Source organism: Typha angustifolia, chromosome 1 (assembly GCF_048772165.1).
Source record: "Typha angustifolia cultivar Huaian chromosome 1, ASM4877216v1, whole genome shotgun sequence".
Classification (NCBI taxonomy): domain Eukaryota; kingdom Viridiplantae; phylum Streptophyta; class Magnoliopsida; order Poales; family Typhaceae; genus Typha; species Typha angustifolia.
In genome coordinates, this window is record NC_133239.1 from 4,087,301 (window position 1) to 4,105,032 (window position 17,732).

Sequence of the window (17,732 nt, forward strand, 5' to 3'; positions counted from 1 at the left end):
ATTCAGATGAGTAATCTCTCATCTCTTGAAACATATATTCATATTTCTATTATGTTTTTGTTATTTTAGTGAGATAATTAAAATATTATGCTGTAATCTTTACTCTATCATAATTGAGTGTCAAAAGTTGACTTGTTGTTGCTTTCGAATAAATTATTTTTATTTTATATTTTATATTATACAAGTTATTCCAATTCGAGTCTTATTCACGACGGATATTAGAATTGTCTATTTATTTAAAATCCGATTCAAATTTTAAATCCAAAAAAACTAAATGGACCGAATCCGAATTCGTTGCACTTGTGGGGGCCAACTATTGGTACTTCATATATACTATTAAATACTAAAGAGCAAAAATTTGTAAATAACACCCTTCAGTTTTTATTAATTAACAAATACATTATTTGTATATACTATTAAATACTAAATAGCAAAAATTTGTAAATAACACCCTTCAGTTTTTATCAATTAAAAAATACATTATTTGTACGTTAGAAGAGCCGAGATCCTTTCTTCGCCAAACTATTATAAGCCAACGGAGCTCCTCCGTGAGGGATCGGGCAGAGAGAGACACAATGGCGGCGGAGGTTGGCGGCGGTGGAGGGGAACCAGCGGTATTCTCACCGGGGGAGATCGAGTACGTGAGCTACGGCGGAGAACACCACCTCCCCCTTATCATGGCTCTCGTCGACGACGAGCTCAGCGAACCCTACTCCATCTTCACCTACCGCTACTTCGTCTACCTATGGCCAAATCTCACCTTCCTCGTAATGCTACTACCACCAATCTCTCTCTATCTCTCTGTAGATTTCTCGCTTTCGTCTTCAATTTCCCAATTTTATGGCAAATTTGTAGGCGTTTCATAAGGGCAAGTGCGTCGGCACGGTGGTATGCAAGATGGGGGAGCACAGGAATACGTTTAGGGGCTATATCGCGATGTTGGTAGTCATCAAACCCTACCGGGGAAAAGGAATAGGTGCATCAAAGTTTATTCCTTTCGTGCTATTTTGAATATTATTTATTATTTATAGCTTGGTTTTGTTTAGGAAAGGAGCAAACTTGAATTATTCTATTGTTGAGGATCATGGCACTGTTGGTTCTGGGAGCTCTTTCGCTTTCTTTATGCTGAATTTGATAGAAAATGAGATTTTTTTTTTTCATAGGAATATGGTGTTAAAAGTGTATATATGAGTGGTAGTCTAACTGGGAAGTGAAAATTAAACGGATTCTTTTCCTGATTAATTTTTGATATTTCTAATTTGCTGATTAGAACGAAAAAGGTGGACCCATTTCTTGAAGAAACTAATATTTTGGATCTTGGAGATTTGGAGTGTTTTTATATTAATAGAGTTTGGACTCTAACATGTTTCAACAGTTGGTATCTCTGCTGCAAAGAATTTGTATTCCAATTCACTAAAGTGCTACAGCTATTTCTTGTCGGATGATATGTTTATTCTAGTTGTTTCATGTCATAGTGACCACTTGGTAATAGATTTAGTCTATGAGAAACGAGGCACCTAACTGCAACTAGGAAAGAACATTTCTATAGACTTCCAAATGAACGGCCATTTGTATGCTGCATGTGTTTGATGGTTCTTTTGTTTCCTGAACTAATATCTGTTCTGTTTGTTAGACCATATCTATTTGCTGTACCTATCTTAGTGTTTTGAAGAACATTAATATTTATATATTACATGAATGAATTGTGTCAGAAATATCAGATAGATAAATGTTAAATTTCTGAATAGAGTTACCTATAGATCTATTATTAGTAATTTTATTTATATGAAGCAATAAATGTGTAAGAACAGATCGTTTTTTTTTTCCCTTTCTTAATATGGTTTATTTGAACTAATCTTGTACTTTTTCATGTCGCAGCAACTGAGCTCGTTACCAGATCTATCCAGGTGATGATGGAATCTGGCTGTGAGGAGGTAATGACTGTTGCAAGCAATTCTCACCTATGCAAATAATACTCTCAACATTTGAATCTAAATGGAAGTATAAAGATATGTGATTAATTTAATAATGGGAGTATGGGACCTTTGCTATTTTTTCCATCTTGTACCTCAAAGACAATGATTTGTTCCTGCACAATCAGAATGTGTTTTGAAGATGAAACATCTCAAAAGTGTGAGGGATCAGTTAGAGGTTGCCAGACCTGATTTAATTGCAACTCCTATTGTAACTCACGGGCTATATGGGTTTAACAGGAGCATGTTAAGTTTACTCCAAGATGACTCTATGGCTTTTTCCCAAACTAAAATATTAGAATTTGGCCAAGGGCCATGAAGTGGCAGTTTTGGGTTTTCAAGGGGTCTTTCTATTAATTGGGGTGATTCCCAATTCTTCTCAAAGAAAAAGAAAAAGAAAAAGAAAAAGAAAAAGAAAAAAAGGATCTTAGATAGTCTAAGATCAGTGCACTCTGATGTCCCCTTGGAATTATGCTTTTCAGAATCGTCCACGTTCCATGGATGTTTGAACAGACTTGCAACTATTGAATCTAATAAACCTATGTGTCTGTACCACATCACAGACATGAAAGTTTCTTCCTGAAGTTAGTTTAGCTTACATTAGTGTTGCTTAAAGGATGTAGTACCCAAATTTAAGATCTCTCCCTTTATCCATGAAGTGTCGGAAGATACACCATACCATGGTAGCACTTAGGTCTCACAGATATCTCTAAAAACTAGCATCCAAATTAAAATCTCTCTCCTCATCTGATAAAAAAGAAAAGATAAAATATACCTCCTATGCCGTCCGATTCTTTACTTAATTATCTTACTTGTAGAAGATGGTGTCTTGTTTTCAGCTTGTTTCACTTTTATTTATATTATTTTTCCTGTTGCATGGTTCTTTGTCACTCTCATAAGTAGGTTCTGTTTTCTTTTGGCCTTTTAAAATGCTAGGAATTTATGCTTAACTTGCCGAGTAGTATCAGCAGTATTTTGTTTCCCTCTGTCTATGAGCATCGAGACAATTCAAATTTCAAATGACATTCCCAGAAAGCTTATGGCTCTTGTATGTGCTGCATCTGGTGAAGGGTTATTGTTTCTAAAAGTTGAATTCTGAAACTGAAAGTTCATAACTTGTCTGAAGTATCCTAGTAATAAAGACAGTAATATCCTCGTTCTTGTCTTAACATGACAAGATATCTATGCTTTTATTTTGAAGAGGAACATTGGTATGTAGTTTCCTCTCTCTATCAGGATATTTATGTGGGTATTAAGGGGATTTCTTGTGAATCATGTTAGAAACCAGTATGAATCCCTATCAATATGTTGTACCTGAAGGAGAGATCCCATTATTCTTAATATTGGTAAAACCCTGACTTTAATTACCTGCTCTCATGCTATGAATTTGCTTGAAGCTGATATGCTCCTGCTTGCGAGTAGAAATTACTCCAGGAAAAAGGGTAATAGTCAGACTAACCTATGTAGATGGTTTTTTCTTTTTTCTTTTTTTCCTTCTTTTCATTTTTTTTTTCCTTTCGTGATATCGATATCACGGGCGTCATACTTTAGATTACATCTGTTCACCATTTAATGCTTGTGCCTTGTAAGGCAGGTATGCATGAGTATAATTTTCTCTATCTGGAACTGCTACGAGTCATTAGAAGCACAGACTGATATCTTTTGTGGACCTTATATACACCTCTTTTAATCTTCTTGGCTTGTTATATACAGGTAACACTGGAAGCAGAAGTCACAAACAAAGGAGCCCTTGCTCTATACGGTCGCCTAGGTTTCATAAGAGCGAAGAGATTGTACCGATACTACTTGAATGGAGTGGATGCTTTCCGCCTGAAGCTACTGTTTCCTCGTCCAAATCCCACTTTTCGTCCTACCAGCATAGACGGAATCCATGACCAACTTGCTGAAAACGCACGGGGAGGTGCCTCTCAGATGTATTATGATCTTCCATAGAAAGTGCAAATAGCTGCTTGCAGCTTGTTGGCCTTCACTGCTTTCTTGACTGGAGGATTGTGATGCTGAATCAATCCTATCTTCAGGTTAAAAATGATCTGCACCAAAGGACACGAGCTGATTGAATTCCCACACATACCTAGAGATGAACTCTCATGCTTTCAAGCGCCATTACATGGTGGATCACTTTCCTATTGCGCAAACTGTAGATGATGCCGTTCATCCTTGTTCAGTAAATATTTAAGGGTGTGTTTTGCTTGCGTGTTTCTTTGCTATATAGCAGGTAAGAGTTGGAGACTTCTTGTGATCAGAAGCTGCTCTGATCGCCAGATCACTGAGCTATATTTGCCCTGTAGCATTTGAGATCCTTACTAAATGCTTTGTAATTCTTGCGACTAAATTGCTCCCAAATTGCATTCTTTATGCATTATTTGTGGGCGGGGGAAATGAATGGTCTCCACTGTTCATCCCTTGTTACTATTTAATGTTGTTATCTTTGCAGATTAGTTAAATCATATACTTTATCCTAATAACCTTTCAGATTAAACAAGATTACAAACTTGACAATGATGAGCAAAGGAGCTGAAACAGACTCGATATCATTTATCTACTAGTCCACTAGGAACAGATGGCATTTATCTTCAAACCTCACAACAGCTACATTATCATCCAAGTGACTACGTAGTAAACCATAAAATGCATGCAGACACCAAATAAGACAAGTATAGAGACCCCAAATGTCAGGTGGATGCAATTATGTACTGCCTCTTCCGGATCTCAATCTGGCAAACTTATCCATAGGATCTTTGCATCTAGCAAATGTAACAGGTGGACATCATCAAATTAGTAAAGCCAGAGAGACAACAAAATGGTGCGTCCGAGGCAATCAGAAAGTCAGAGAGACAACAAAGAGGTACATCTGAAGCAATCAGCGATATGATGGTGCTGCACCGGCAAATGAATAGAGAGATGAAACAGGCACATTCTGCACATCAGCTCTGATTGACACTGGTTCTTGAAGACTTGCGTTGTTTGCACGATTTGGATTACCATAGGGTGCTTGAAGACTTGCAGTGTATGCATGAGTTGGATCGCCGTAGTGTGCGATAAGGCTGGCAGTGTATGCACGGTTTGGATCGCCATAAGGTGCTTGGAGACTCGCAGTGTACGCACGATTTGGATCACCATAGGGTGCTTGAAGACTTGCACTATATGCACGTTCGCGATAGGGTGCTGTCCAGTAGCTTGTTTGAGGTGGCAACTCAGGTACACGTGTAACATGGGTGACAGGCTGCTCAGAGTAGTTGACCTCATTCACACGATCAGCACTCACAGCTGTTTCACTCACCCTGCCTGTTAACGACCTGTAATCTCTTACAAGGAGTGGATCTCTTGGAATTATCTCTGGGACTAGTCTGTATCTGATGCTGAAAGAGAAGAGCATCACTCAGTGTCAACCAAAAAAAAAAAGATTAAGGCCTGTTCTAGTAAGTGGCTAACAGTCCACTAGTCAATCAATGCTAAATTTCAGTGTCAGTTGGTAGTTGAACCTCATAGCACATTGTCAAAATATAAAATTGATAAATCATCGTTCTCCAACAGCTTAAATTTTTAAAAGTAATTGGTAATTTAATATAATATCATAATAGAGATCCGCAAATCTTACCAAACCTATTTGTCATTAAAAATAAAATCTTCACTTATTTAAGTCAAGTCCACTTCTTAAGTCCATCCAGATATTTTAAGCTCAAAAATGAAAGAAAATGTTAGCATATAAAACATAAAAGACATCATTTTCTAACGACTTAAGTTTTTAGAGTATATAGTTAATACACATCACTGATCAAGGTAATATAGATGGACAATAGAACAGAACATGATAATATATGGCATGATATACTAATATGGATACAACATTAAATTTTCTATTTCCTTTGTTACTTGCTGATCACTTGCACTATCATAGATATTCACCTATTTGTTCATAAATACAAAATCTTGATTATTTTTCATATCCCTGAATTTTCATTTTTTTTGCAATTTTCTAGCTGCAATTTCTCTAACAACTAAAGCTGGTTTCTTACTTGATTATGGTGTCATTAAGATTACAATAACATTTAGAAATGACTTTTTTTATCCTTAACCTCAACTCTGTTGGACATCACCATGGGAAATAGTTCACCATTATTCATACAACGAAAAAGTCAATGAAAGTTTTGATGTAAGAACTGAAATCAAGAAAGAGATGCAGTTGGTAGTTTGAACTTTGAACCTCACATCACATCAATGATTAACGTAGAAATAGCATTGTATACAAGGAAGAACAGAAAGAACAAGGTACAGATGTGGCATTATATGAAATGGGACAATCTAGTACAAATACAACATTATGTGAACCTCACCTAGCTAATTCATGTAAACAGAATTATTGGGTCCAATAGGAAATTACACATACTATAACTATTCAAGGATGAGAATGAATCTTGAAGCAATCATAGTGATAGAAGGGACTGCTAATTCTTAAACATCACAAAATTCTTCAATAGACAATGGAGAGGTCTCAAGAGTTTCTGGCAGGATCAAAGGTCAGGTTCTATAAAGCATGTGCACATACAAAAAAAATATTTGAGAAATATCCCAATATCAGACACCCTTCACAGAGAAGAGAATTCAAGCATAGTACATCTATATACCGGATGATACCAGCAAAGAACTACATACCTCCCAGATGAAATAGGATTTTCCGAATAGTAAGATCGCTCAGGATCTGTTTGATATGGATCATTTGAGATAGCTGGATAATATAAATGATTATGGGGAGGCAAAACAGGTGCGTGAGTAGGTTGAGGCTCTGCCATGGGAGGCTCATGTTGGTAATGTGCATATGGTAGTACTTGGTGAATATACCGGGACTCAATAGGCGGTGGGGCAAGTGGCTGTTGTCCAGATCTATAAGGATCCTCCAGAGGATGCAAGTGAGCAGGAGGCGGAGGGCGCCTTTCCTCAACATATTGGGGGGGTGCTGGTTGATGTGTTAAACTGATGGGTTGGAACAACATTATCAACTTATGGACCTGTAATTAAGCTCAAAAGGTAGAAATTCAATCAGCAAACAAGAAAAAAAAAAAAAAAAAACCAACGAAGTTAACTTCGGAAGCAAATAAGTGACTAATTCCTTTATCTTTTTCATGCTATAAAATAGAAATATAGATAATCGAAACTTACTTGCTTTGAGTTGAGCTCAGGAGTAAACTTGCCCTTTGAACTATAGTTCTCTTGTATAGCATGTCTGAAAGTACTCTCAGGAAGAGGTAAGCAATCCTTGTCAATCTTAAATTTAACCTGCAAAATATGGAGATATATTAGTAATGAAATCTAAAATGTAGGGCTATACATAATTAACAGCCACAATTGCAAGTTCATAATATAGGAGTTCACTTTAATGAGTGCAAAGCGAGCGTTCTCATTGCAAGAAGAAAACAATCACCAAAAGAGATGAGGGAATTGTAAATACAATGCATTGCATTCAAAAGAAAGAATCTGATATTTTCCAATCACAACAGAGATTACTGTGTGATATTTATTCTACAAGTCATACCTAAACAGAATTATACACACACTAGAACTGGAGATCTTTGCTTGCATGCACTGTTGAGAGGAGAGCTCTAGAGGGGGGAATTTGAGAGTAGAGGATTTAGGGCTCGTTGAGTTTTTTTTTTTTTAAAAAATTTAACTAATGCACAATCTGTTCGCACCCAAACCATTTTTGCCCGACCCGCTTGCCACAATGTCGGCCTGCCAAAGCCTGATTATGCGGTTCAAACGCATAATTTGGGTGCATAGTGTGTTGGCAGGGCGGCCAGCATGCTGCCTGCCTAGAAGGCTGTCAAAAGTCAAAACCACTTTTCAATACACTGGAAAAAATTATAACTATCTGTTAACTGTTTTATAGAAAACATTACACTGTCCCGTTACTGAATGGGAATAGTTTCAAATTCCTGACATTCTAACTTCAAAACACTTATGCATCTAATAATGCGTTTATGCAGGGCTCCAGCACCACTTTGTATTTTTATTCCAACCTTAGAATAGTGCCAAAGGATATTTTTAACATCTTCAAATAAGCAAATAACCCCAATAATGGAAAAGAAACTATATATTCTGTAACAAATAGAAATTACCAACAATATATGATATTTCAAGCTGTAAGGAGAAAATGATCTTCAACCTTAAATAATGGTAAATAGCATGTAACATGCAACATGAACGACCACTCTATGCTATGCGACCTTATAGTGATAAGTTACTCATTTGCCTCCGCACTTATCCTTTTTTTTTAATCATTTATGAGCTCGAAGACTAGATAAGAGTCAACTCTCTCCTAATACAAAGACACTTAGGTCTTACTAAAAAAATTTTAGCTAACAGATGTAGATGGATCTAAGCTCCAAGTCATTGTGTCGCGGAATAATTACTCTTAACTATCGCATCGTCAAGCTGCTTTTCCAAACTAAACAACCCGCTGAGCTAAAGCTAAGCTAAGCCACCATAACAAATTGTTTGGAGGTGGACTTAAAACTTATAACCTTCTAGGTAATAAGTGGGTACCCTTCCAACTTCCTAAAATTGCTTGGTGTCTCCCCCACTTATCCCAAAACAAGACTACAAGAGTTTACTTGACCACATGAGTACTTGGTCAGTACACCAAAGTTTGCAGGAAATTTCTGCACCATATCATATGTGGTATGCAGTTACAAGATGTGGTTTCGGGTAGAGAAGTACCTCATGAGGGCATGTGAATGTCAAAAGATGAACCCAATTGACCCTATATTCTGACAACCTAGTGATCATGTCAGAATATATGCCGTTCAAAACACAAGAGAAAAGATAAACCAAACAACTAGATCATGTTTCTCTGATTGCCAATACCAATTGGAATAAAGGTTCATAAATACAATAGAAATATTGCGTCAAGGGTAAAACCTAAAGGGTTACAATCTCAAGACAGGTAAAATATCAGATTCATCCTAATAATAAACAGATTGTTTAAATTTCAAAGACCACTCCCACAACATCTTACTAAAAAATATTGTAAGACTACAAAATTTTACTATAGAAGCAGGCAAAGATATAGAGACCATCAGATGCAAACTTCCACAATTATAGAGTAGCTAAATCTATCTGATCCAATTCAACAGGAAATAAAAGAAAAAGGAGGAAAATACCAAGGAAGCGACATACCTGAGAGGGAAATGCTCCTCCAAAAGCCTCCGGAGCCAGATTCATCCCACCTTTGGACGTCGCCTTGTAAACCCCATAAAGCAGCTTGACATCGAAATCGTAAAGAAACAGCTTTGTCCCAGGCTTGATCTTCTCGACCGCCTCGATCCTCCCTCTCGGCAACCCAAACACGCGATACTGATAGCACTCCGGCTTCGTCTTCCCGCTGCACATAAAGATGAACCCCGAGCTCTTCTCCTGCCTCTCCTTCCCATCACTCCCCTCCACCGCCTTACTACTGATAGCAGCGGCATCACTGGGTCTGGACGCCGAAGCCGACGCCGTCGCTGAAGCCGGAGTCTCCACATTCCTCTCATCGTTCGCCGGCTCCGGCGCGGCTACTTCGTTGTTATACTTACCCTTTGTTTTCTTCTTGAACTTGCTAGAATTGGACGAACCAGGGGTGGAAGAAGTCGCCGCCGCCGCCGCCTTCTTCTTCTTCACCTTCTTTGGCTTCCCCATGGTTGCTTTTAATCCAAATCAAGCAGCAACGGGGCTTCTTGCCGCTACCAAATTAGAAGACGAGGAAATGAATTCGCGGAGAAGAGAAGGAAATGGGATTGATTAAACCCTAACCCGGAAGGAGAAGAAAGCCCCAACCTTAGAGAGAAAGGAGAGAGTGGTAACTTACCTTGGGTTCGGAAGAGGTTGCGGGAGCGGAAGGAGAGGAGTGAGGATAGATCAAAAAGATATCCGGACGATGACGGGTGAGACCAACGGCTGGGATCGATGGGACCGGACGATTACGAATTACGAGGCGCGCATCAACGAGTTACGGGAATTCTTTGAACTAAATAGGCGGCAGGCAATCTTTTATTTCTTTTCATTTACCGTTGCTAAAATTATTGTTTGGTTCGGTGTATTAAATTTAAAAAATTAGTTAGCCTCAAAAAATAATATTATAAATTATAATAACTAAATATTTATTTATTAAATATATTATTATAAAATATAATAAATCAGATATGTGTTTAATAAAAACAATCAATCAAATAATCTATTTATTTATTTATCTGGACGCAACATTTAATAGAAATATATATTTCTTAATATATATATATATTTAAATATAATAAATAAAACAACCTCTAAGTGTTTTATTTTAATCTAAGATCTATTATAGGACTTGTGATATAAAAGCTAAGTTGGCCAAATTCTTTTCTAACTAGAATGATTTTGCTAGGAAATACAAATAAGTAATTAATCTAGTAATCCAACTCAACCAATTTTAAGCGAACGCTTACTTATTTTTACAAAGTAACCAAATTATTTTACTATTTAGTTATTTTATTCTTTATCCTAAGAGTATTTTAGTCCTAAAATTTTAAAAATGTTTAGTTAATAACATATTTGTCTTTCTAAAATTTTTTATTCTAGATTTATCTAATGGATTGATTCTAGATTTATCTATGTCTAGCTAATAACTTATATTATGTGTTGAAAAATGTTAAGTTAATAAAATTCTCTATACTTCTATAGCTGTAATATGCAAAATTAAGTTTTTAAAATTTGATGTTGTTAAACATAAAGAGTAGTTAATAACGGCCAAGTAATAGAGGGCATGGGATTATACTACTTTTGTAAATATTTGTTGACATTTCAAATTATTTAGAACTATATATATTATTTAAATATTTTTAAAAAGTTAGCGATTCACCTAAGTGAACCACTAGTTAAACTAAAAATCTAGTGACTCGATCACTAACTATGTCAATATTCGATCAAGTTCTGATAACTATGGATCATTCATCTCTTTGCCTCCGACTCATTATTTTTGAAAGCAAAAGTTCCCCGAGAGCTCAATGTTACTCGAAGCGGCCTAGAGATGGATACCAAAGATCTCACTAAGATCATCTACCACAAAATTTTGGCTGCTGTGAATCACTATTTTTGCTTTTGGATATTCATTACCTTTTATCTTGATTTATTTCTGCCATGTTTCCCATTGTTTTAGAGAGGCAGATCACCCTATAAGTTCTTGAAAAATACTGTTGCAAAATGGGCATTTGGTCTAGTGGTATGATTCTCGCTTAGGGTGCGAGAGGTCCCGAGTTCAATTCTCGGAATGCCCCGCTAAGTTAATTTTGAGGTTAGATTTTCCTTTTATTTATTTATACTTTTTTTTTTCGTGATCTAAATTTCCTTCAGTAAGCTAATAAAACGTACGAAGAAAGAAAAAACATGCATCTTTACCAATCATTACAAATATTTTGTATACTTCCACAAGAATGCAAGATACTACTCTGCTGGGATTCACCAACTATTACTCATCTAACTACCTCAGAAACTGAAACTGATAGTTTGACCTTCCGCCGTAAATCTGATTAACAATTCGACAAGCTTTACATCTCTGTGTGATAAAGAAAGAGACATTCATAGCTACGTCGCAAAAGCATTTGTAGGCGGTGGTTTCGACATAATATCCGAAAGACAGGATTTAGTCTATACATGCCAACACAAAAGAAGTGATTTCATGGCCTGGCAGGAGGTACAATTAAACATATGCTGAAAACCCCCAATTGGCAGGAGCCTCTTGCAGTATGACACTCTTTTCAAATAAGGTGCAAAATATATCCTCTACAATGAGGAAGAAGCACAGTGAAGGCTTGCCATCAGCCAGGATGTTCTCTATCTTTGTTTTTCTATGATCTCTTTCTCTTCCTGTCAGTTTGGGGTTCCTTTCCTTTCAGTTCTTGAGAAAATGACCTCAACAAACTGGTCAAGTGCTCGTTCCGATGTGCTGAAACAAATCAAATTTGGGAATTATTAATTGAGTAAATAGAAGAAAGAGCTGAGGTATTATTGTATTATGCCGAAGCCATCAAATGATTTTATCATTTCAAGAAAGAAATGCAACTTCCAATAGCGCAGAACGATTGTACTTACATGACAATTCTTGGCAACTGATTAACCGTTTTCAAGATATACAAAGAACAAGACTAAGTTCAGTACCACAACAGAAGTTCAAATTAATGTCGTAGTACCTGATAGTATAACGTCTTCCATGTTCACGGATTTACGACCAGCATGCTGTGCAAACAGTTCTACGTCTTTTGCCAACTGTTCTATTTGTCTCAAAAAAGATAAAGAGTAATTAGATGGGCACTTCCATTGTCAACCATAAATCAAAGTAATCACAAAAGTGGAAAAGGAAAAGTAATGCCAAACCAAACAAGAACTCAAGGATCATTTGGGAATGAGAACTCAAGGTCATATACTGAGACTGTAGTTAACTGGTAATTCTTCCAAATTAAGAGAATTCCATTACGCATGCTGATGGCAGGCATTGGGCAACATAATGATTCTTTTGAATGTGAAAATTAACAAATTTTAAAAAAGAATTATTTAGAAAGGTGATCTAAGACTCCAAGATAAACATTTATTTGCATATCTCCAGTACAGAAATAGTGAACGACACAAAAATTGCAACACATCTTGCGTTATTTGTCTGAACCTGCATTGCAGAAATTCTTATCCATTTATTCCAAAATATCTGTGTTGAAATCTACTTAATTCGATGCACTGAACAATCAGATATCCTTCCAAATTGATCTGCATCAGAGGAGACCAAAGGAGCACAATCATTTGACAATTAAGGAACCACCTTTTGTAAGGTGCATCAAACTAAAAGCTATTAACGTGTATGACAGTAAGATTATGATCCTTCTGATAAGATTAAGTTCTGCAATTCACAGTTTCCATCTGACCACAAGAGCAGCTTTTAAATGCTTAAAAACATAAAAGCATGCGTCTATGGTACTACTATTTCATAAGTCCACAGGGCAATGCAAATAGAAGATCTTATGAAACTATTTAAAGATAGAAGAAGATTTTGCCACTTCTTCACATGATTCATTATTTAAGTCTTTCCTTCATCACAGAAGGAGAATGTAATGCAAATCATGAATTTTGAAGGTAAAACTTAAAAAGAGAGTAAGGCATTAATCAAATCAAAACTTTGAAGCACAAATATAGATAGGGAATACGGGGATACGATAAATTCTTAAAGGTAGGATACGGCGGCATGGATACGCCAATGTAAAACCCTAGATTGGATGCCCCTAGTAATGCAAACACGAAACATAGTACATGAAAGAAAGAAACGTTAATTGACAAACTCCATGCTCTAAATTGATCAAGATTTCATTGGAAAACATGACCGAAACAGGAATTAGGGTTTCATCAGCATCATTCCACCTGTGTACTTGAAGGCCAGATCCGCGACGCACGCCACCACGGGATCCGACATCTCCATCCCAGCTTTCTTAGCTGCCCAAAAAGAGACCAACTTTGGAATCAAATGAGAAAGGAATCAAGAGGACAAGAAAACAAGTGTTAATCGCAGCGGAATCGGATCGAACCCTCGGCGTTAGCGATGGAGATGACGGAGAGGCGAAAGCGATCGCGGAGGAGATCTGCCTTCGTCTCCGCCTCCTCGTCCTTGTCGAAGTCGGCCCCCTCGCCGCCGCCGTCGCCGGATTCCATGGAATTAGGCTCGAATTTGGCGCGGGAAAATTTGGTGACAATTATATCGTCAAAGTCTTCAATCCGAGCCATTGAATCGCAACAACGTGGACCGTCCGATACGTCAGTTGAGAAGTCGAAGCTGTTTCAAGAGTACAGCAACGACTTCAGATAAGCTTCAAGTGTCTCATATTTTGATGTCTAATTTAACATGATTTGGAGTCTAAGATTTTGACCAAAATCCAACTTATAATTTCAAGAGAGAATTACCAACAAGAAGAAAAGGCAATTTATTCAACCATCTCACATTCTTCTGATCACATAAACCATATTCATAATAACACATGAATCTCAAAACATTCTACAAGTCCCTCAGACTTGGGATTACATTGAAAAAAAAAAGCACTCATTTTGACAATAACAAGATTGAAACACGACTTGCATTTTACTGACTCTTCAGTTCATATCAAACAATATCATCACTTCATTGGCGCGGTTCACAAATTCGAATGGCGAATTATATCCTGCAACACTATAGCCTGAAGGATTGTTCATCATGCTCTTCTCGACAGCTGACTCCCATGGAGTTCCTTGGAGGCTCTTCTTTAGTGCTGCAACTTCCACTGGGATGTTTGAGTCATCCAGGAATCCTCCAAATCGCCTAACTGCGGCATAAGTTTGCTTTGGCCACATCTCTGGGTGTACTTGATCAGATGCAGGAGGACTTTGTTGGTACTTCTCTGGCAAGTAGAATCGAACAATGTACGACGAACGATAGGCGTCGATCAAGACTGGCGCCGTCATCTCGACCCTCTCTCCTTGTTTGTTGTTCCCTTGGATGTAGGAGAAGAGGCTAACATGCATGGCAACAATATATTTTGCAATCTATGAGCTAAAAGTAGATTGACTGATATAAACTAAGTTAACCAAAATATGTTGATCAGAGAGAGAAGAGAGATTACCTGAGGAAGCCTTCATTTGATGCAATCCTATAAGAGTTAGATTTTACAGGTGGAGTAGACATCCACATATCTTTCTTATAGCTCCTAATCTCCAAATCCTCTTGGTAATAAATGACTTGGTAAGAAGGACACTCTAATGTATTACAATTTGGTGGCTTTCCATAGGATGCATCACTTCTCTCTACAGACCAAAGCAATAGAAGCAATGGTAGAAGGAAAGCCATTTGGTTAATGCTAAGGTTTGCAAGAGAATTATATATATTTATAGGAAGAAAGAGAGATGCCCAAACTGGACTTCTTCTATTTTGGGTGGACAAGATCACTCCTATGGTCCTACATTTGTTAGTTCAGCATTAACACTAGTGCAATGTACTTGTGATCCGTATGTCTTCTTCCAAGTTTATATACACTTTGGCACTTTGCTGCTTTTATTTCTGATAACTGTACTGATGTGACATGCAGCTATCGGGAGCAGATCATCTACAGTCAGGGATGCATGGATTTCCTCAAAAAGAAACCAGAAAAAGAATATACAACATGAAGCAAATGCTAATGACTCCTACTTTGGTGCCCAAAGGTTCTGCACAAGAAGGAATAACTCAAGAATCATTTGCCAACACTATAGTTTATTCCAAATTTTTATGCATCCCATACTAGAAGTAGAGCATTTTGCTTCATTCTGTGAAGTTATGTATTCTTAATGTACTAGTTTCATTTCTTACTTGGAGTTGTTATGCTGTATAGCACTGTAATATGCTTCTAACTGAAAACAGCATATTATTGAGACAAAAGAGTTGCTATGATTTGATACATCTATCAAGGGGGATTTAAGAGGGCACAGAATTAGCAAAGGCTGCTGTATCTCTCTTCTTGTTTGAGCTTAATTGAGCTTGTTATGTTAGTTCATGATAAGTTCCTGTACTGATTAGAAAACTAGAAGTTCTTGATTTATGCCGTATGCAGTAGTTATATCAGCCATATTGTAATATGCTTCTAACTGAATACAAGTTATTGAAAAAAAAAAGGAGGAGTTGATATGATTGATACTTCTATCAAGGGGGATTTAAAAGGGCATAGAATTACAAAATGCTGTTGTATTTCTCTTCTTCTTTGAGCTTAATTGAACTCCTTATGTCAGTTCATGAAAAGTTCTTGTACTGATTAGAAAACTAAAATTTCTTGATCTATGCCGTATGTAATAGTTATATCAGCCATATTCTTGCAATATCTTGAAATCTTATAGATTTGGCATCTTATATATGGATGAATTGTATTGCAGGTAATCTTTTTCTATGGACTAGGCATACTGTATTTGTATGTATACAGTAAATCTATACTAATGTAGTTAAATCTAGATGACAACAAGAAGTATTAGATTTTGCTGAATCATCAATGAAACAACTTCCTACAGCGTAAAGTAAAACCCTTGATTGGATTTCTTGGACCAATTGTCCTCACAAATTCATTTCTAAATGAAATCAACTGAATTTTATTCATATTAAATCATCATCTCAAACTGGTTCCAACTTACAACCATAGTATAGCAGTTGCATGTACATCAAACAACACTGACAAATAATTGACAACAAACTTATATACCAGAACTTGGCACACTTTCTCATAGTAGAGTTTGGTTTCTTAAGTTCACCACATTAACAATCTACTTTAAACAACACTGTGGCGTTCTTTACATATCAAACAACAGCATCACTTCATTGGCACGGTTCTCAATCTCGAATGGTGAATTATATCCTGCAACAGTGTAGACTGAAGGATTCTTCATCATATTCTTTTCAACAGCTGAATTCCATTGAGTTCCTTCAAGGCTCTTCCTCAATGCTGCAGCCTCCACTGCAATGTTTGAGTCATCCATGAATCCTCCAAATCGCCTAACTGCAGCATAACTTTGCTTTGGCCAAGTCTCAGGGTGGACTTGGTCTGAGAGAGGAGGATTGTTTTGGTTTTTCTGCGGCACAAAGAATCGAGCGACAAATGATGAGTTGCAAAAGGGCCCTTCTGATGGGTGGACGTCAATCAGGACCGGTGCAGTCATCTCGATCCTCGCATTTTGCTTGTTGTTCCCTTGGATGTAGTTGAAGAGGCTAACATGCATGACAACAAGAAAATTTGCAATATGTGAGCTAAAAGAATAATCTTGCTACCATCTGCTTGTTCTAGGAACTATGTATGCATTGCCACAGAGAAGAAGGTAGCGCAGGTGAAGAGAGATTACCTCATAAAGCCAGAATCTACTGCAGTCATGAAAGAGCTAGAGTTTACAAGTGGAGTAGACATCCAGATTGCCTTCTTATAGCTCCTAATCTCTAGACCATCTTGGTAATGAACTACTTGGTATGAAGGGCACTCAAATTTATCACAACTGGGTGGCTTTCCATATGCTGCAATAGACCCATCACTTCTCTCCACAGACCAGAGCAACAAGAGCAAAGGTAGAAGAAGAAGACGACCCATTTGCTCAAGTAGTGAGATGTTTGAATTGCTCATGTTTGCATGAGACATATATATATAGAGAGAGAGATTTTTGTGGTCTGTGCTTCTTGTTCTTTGTCCTTCCATTTGAATGGCTGAGAATCGAGGTCACTCTTTTACACACTCTTTTGAGTTGGTTCAGCATTAATATTGGTGACATGAACTTGTGCTCCATAGTCTTTTTCCAATTTATACTCTTATAACTTCTTGCATTTAGTCAACTGCAGTGGTGTTAGCTGCCTGATTGAGTAGAAAATTTTCCAACTACTTGACTGAATAAAATTCCTGCGGCCAGGGCTGCAGATGATCAGCTTTCGTTCGAGCACTCTGACAATAGGTAGGATGGTTGGAGTAGTAAAGAATCTCTTGAATGCATTGGATAGGATTCATTAAATGTAATTTGTGATCCCACATTCCACTTGAAGTTGAATAAGAGATTAAGAGTGCAAACTTAGTGCACCTCATTCCACTTTAAAAGCTCGAATTATACTTAATTTTTAGTGTCTTATTATTCTCCTATCAAGTTGGTTGCTATATCATATCACTTTGATTTCTAAATCCACCACTAATTAATGAATGCAGCTAACCATATTGCTTAAAATTTATCAAC

The 17,732-nt window shown here is 37.1% G+C and overlaps 5 protein-coding genes and 1 non-coding gene across 6 annotated transcripts; 2 read left to right on the forward strand and 4 right to left on the reverse strand.

Annotated features, from left to right (window-relative positions):
• Positions 1-507: 507 nt before the first annotated feature.
• On the forward strand, positions 508-4,403 carry LOC140758150 (N-alpha-acetyltransferase MAK3). The gene is made up of 4 exons (XM_073094220.1): positions 508-767; positions 856-976; positions 1,879-1,934; positions 3,687-4,403. The coding sequence occupies exons 1-4, from the start codon at positions 576-578 to the stop codon at positions 3,924-3,926; spliced, it is 609 nt and encodes a 202-aa protein (XP_072950321.1). The 5' UTR covers positions 508-575; the 3' UTR covers positions 3,927-4,403.
• Positions 4,404-4,651: 248 nt separating this feature from the next.
• Positions 4,652-9,930, reverse strand: LOC140758143 (uncharacterized). The gene is made up of 5 exons (XM_073094204.1): positions 9,838-9,930; positions 9,168-9,712; positions 7,152-7,268; positions 6,648-7,000; positions 4,652-5,353 (listed from the first exon to the last, which is right to left on the reverse strand). Exons 2-5 carry the CDS (start codon positions 9,666-9,668, stop codon positions 4,855-4,857), a joined length of 1,470 nt encoding a protein of 489 aa, XP_072950305.1. The 5' UTR covers positions 9,669-9,712; positions 9,838-9,930; the 3' UTR covers positions 4,652-4,854.
• A 1,276-nt stretch (positions 9,931-11,206) lies between these two features.
• TRNAP-AGG (transfer RNA proline (anticodon AGG)) lies at positions 11,207-11,278 on the forward strand. Its single transcript has one exon. It is a non-coding gene; the product is annotated as a tRNA-Pro (tRNA).
• A 187-nt stretch (positions 11,279-11,465) lies between these two features.
• Positions 11,466-13,694, reverse strand: LOC140763898 (protein MHF1 homolog). Its single transcript, XM_073102278.1, has 4 exons — positions 13,568-13,694; positions 13,404-13,475; positions 12,191-12,271; positions 11,466-11,946 (listed from the first exon to the last, which is right to left on the reverse strand). The coding sequence occupies exons 1-4, from the start codon at positions 13,689-13,691 to the stop codon at positions 11,849-11,851; spliced, it is 375 nt and encodes a 124-aa protein (XP_072958379.1). The 5' UTR covers positions 13,692-13,694; the 3' UTR covers positions 11,466-11,848.
• Positions 13,695-13,978: 284 nt separating this feature from the next.
• Positions 13,979-14,904, reverse strand: LOC140764982 (uncharacterized). Its single transcript, XM_073103884.1, has 2 exons — positions 14,633-14,904; positions 13,979-14,523 (listed from the first exon to the last, which is right to left on the reverse strand). The coding sequence occupies exons 1-2, from the start codon at positions 14,854-14,856 to the stop codon at positions 14,127-14,129; spliced, it is 621 nt and encodes a 206-aa protein (XP_072959985.1). The 5' UTR covers positions 14,857-14,904; the 3' UTR covers positions 13,979-14,126.
• A 1,237-nt stretch (positions 14,905-16,141) lies between these two features.
• Positions 16,142-17,112, reverse strand: LOC140765619 (uncharacterized). Its single transcript, XM_073104793.1, has 2 exons — positions 16,866-17,112; positions 16,142-16,734 (listed from the first exon to the last, which is right to left on the reverse strand). Exons 1-2 carry the CDS (start codon positions 17,102-17,104, stop codon positions 16,320-16,322), a joined length of 654 nt encoding a protein of 217 aa, XP_072960894.1. The 5' UTR covers positions 17,105-17,112; the 3' UTR covers positions 16,142-16,319.
• Between the last annotated feature and the right edge of the window lie 620 nt (positions 17,113-17,732).

Excerpts from the sequence above, each read along its gene's own strand:
- LOC140758150 (XM_073094220.1), top strand. The coding sequence starts at position 576 with ATGGCGGCGGAGGTTGGCGGCGGTGGAGGGGAACCAGCGGTATTCTCA. Across the intron at positions 977-1,878 it reads CTACCGGGGAAAAGGAATAG|CAACTGAGCTCGTTACCAGA; the intron begins GTGCATCAAAGT and ends TTCATGTCGCAG. Across the intron at positions 1,935-3,686 it reads TGGAATCTGGCTGTGAGGAG|GTAACACTGGAAGCAGAAGT; the intron begins GTAATGACTGTT and ends TGTTATATACAG.
- LOC140758143 (XM_073094204.1), bottom strand. The coding sequence starts at position 9,668 with ATGGGGAAGCCAAAGAAGGTGAAGAAGAAGAAGGCGGCGGCGGCGGCG. Across the intron at positions 7,269-9,167 it reads GAGGAGCATTTCCCTCTCAG|GTTAAATTTAAGATTGACAA; the intron begins GTATGTCGCTTC and ends CATATTTTGCAG. Across the intron at positions 7,001-7,151 it reads CTGAGCTCAACTCAAAGCAA|GTCCATAAGTTGATAATGTT; the intron begins GTAAGTTTCGAT and ends GCTTAATTACAG.
- LOC140763898 (XM_073102278.1), bottom strand. The coding sequence starts at position 13,691 with ATGGAATCCGGCGACGGCGGCGGCGAGGGGGCCGACTTCGACAAGGAC. Across the intron at positions 13,476-13,567 it reads CTCCATCGCTAACGCCGAGG|CTAAGAAAGCTGGGATGGAG; the intron begins GTTCGATCCGAT and ends CTTTTTGGGCAG. Across the intron at positions 11,947-12,190 it reads GGAAGACGTTATACTATCAG|CACATCGGAACGAGCACTTG; the intron begins GTACTACGACAT and ends GATTTGTTTCAG.
- LOC140764982 (XM_073103884.1), bottom strand. The coding sequence starts at position 14,856 with ATGGCTTTCCTTCTACCATTGCTTCTATTGCTTTGGTCTGTAGAGAGA. Across the intron at positions 14,524-14,632 it reads TCAAATGAAGGCTTCCTCAG|CCTCTTCTCCTACATCCAAG; the intron begins GTAATCTCTCTT and ends CATGCATGTTAG.
- LOC140765619 (XM_073104793.1), bottom strand. The coding sequence starts at position 17,104 with ATGGGTCGTCTTCTTCTTCTACCTTTGCTCTTGTTGCTCTGGTCTGTG. Across the intron at positions 16,735-16,865 it reads GTAGATTCTGGCTTTATGAG|CCTCTTCAACTACATCCAAG; the intron begins GTAATCTCTCTT and ends CATGCATGTTAG.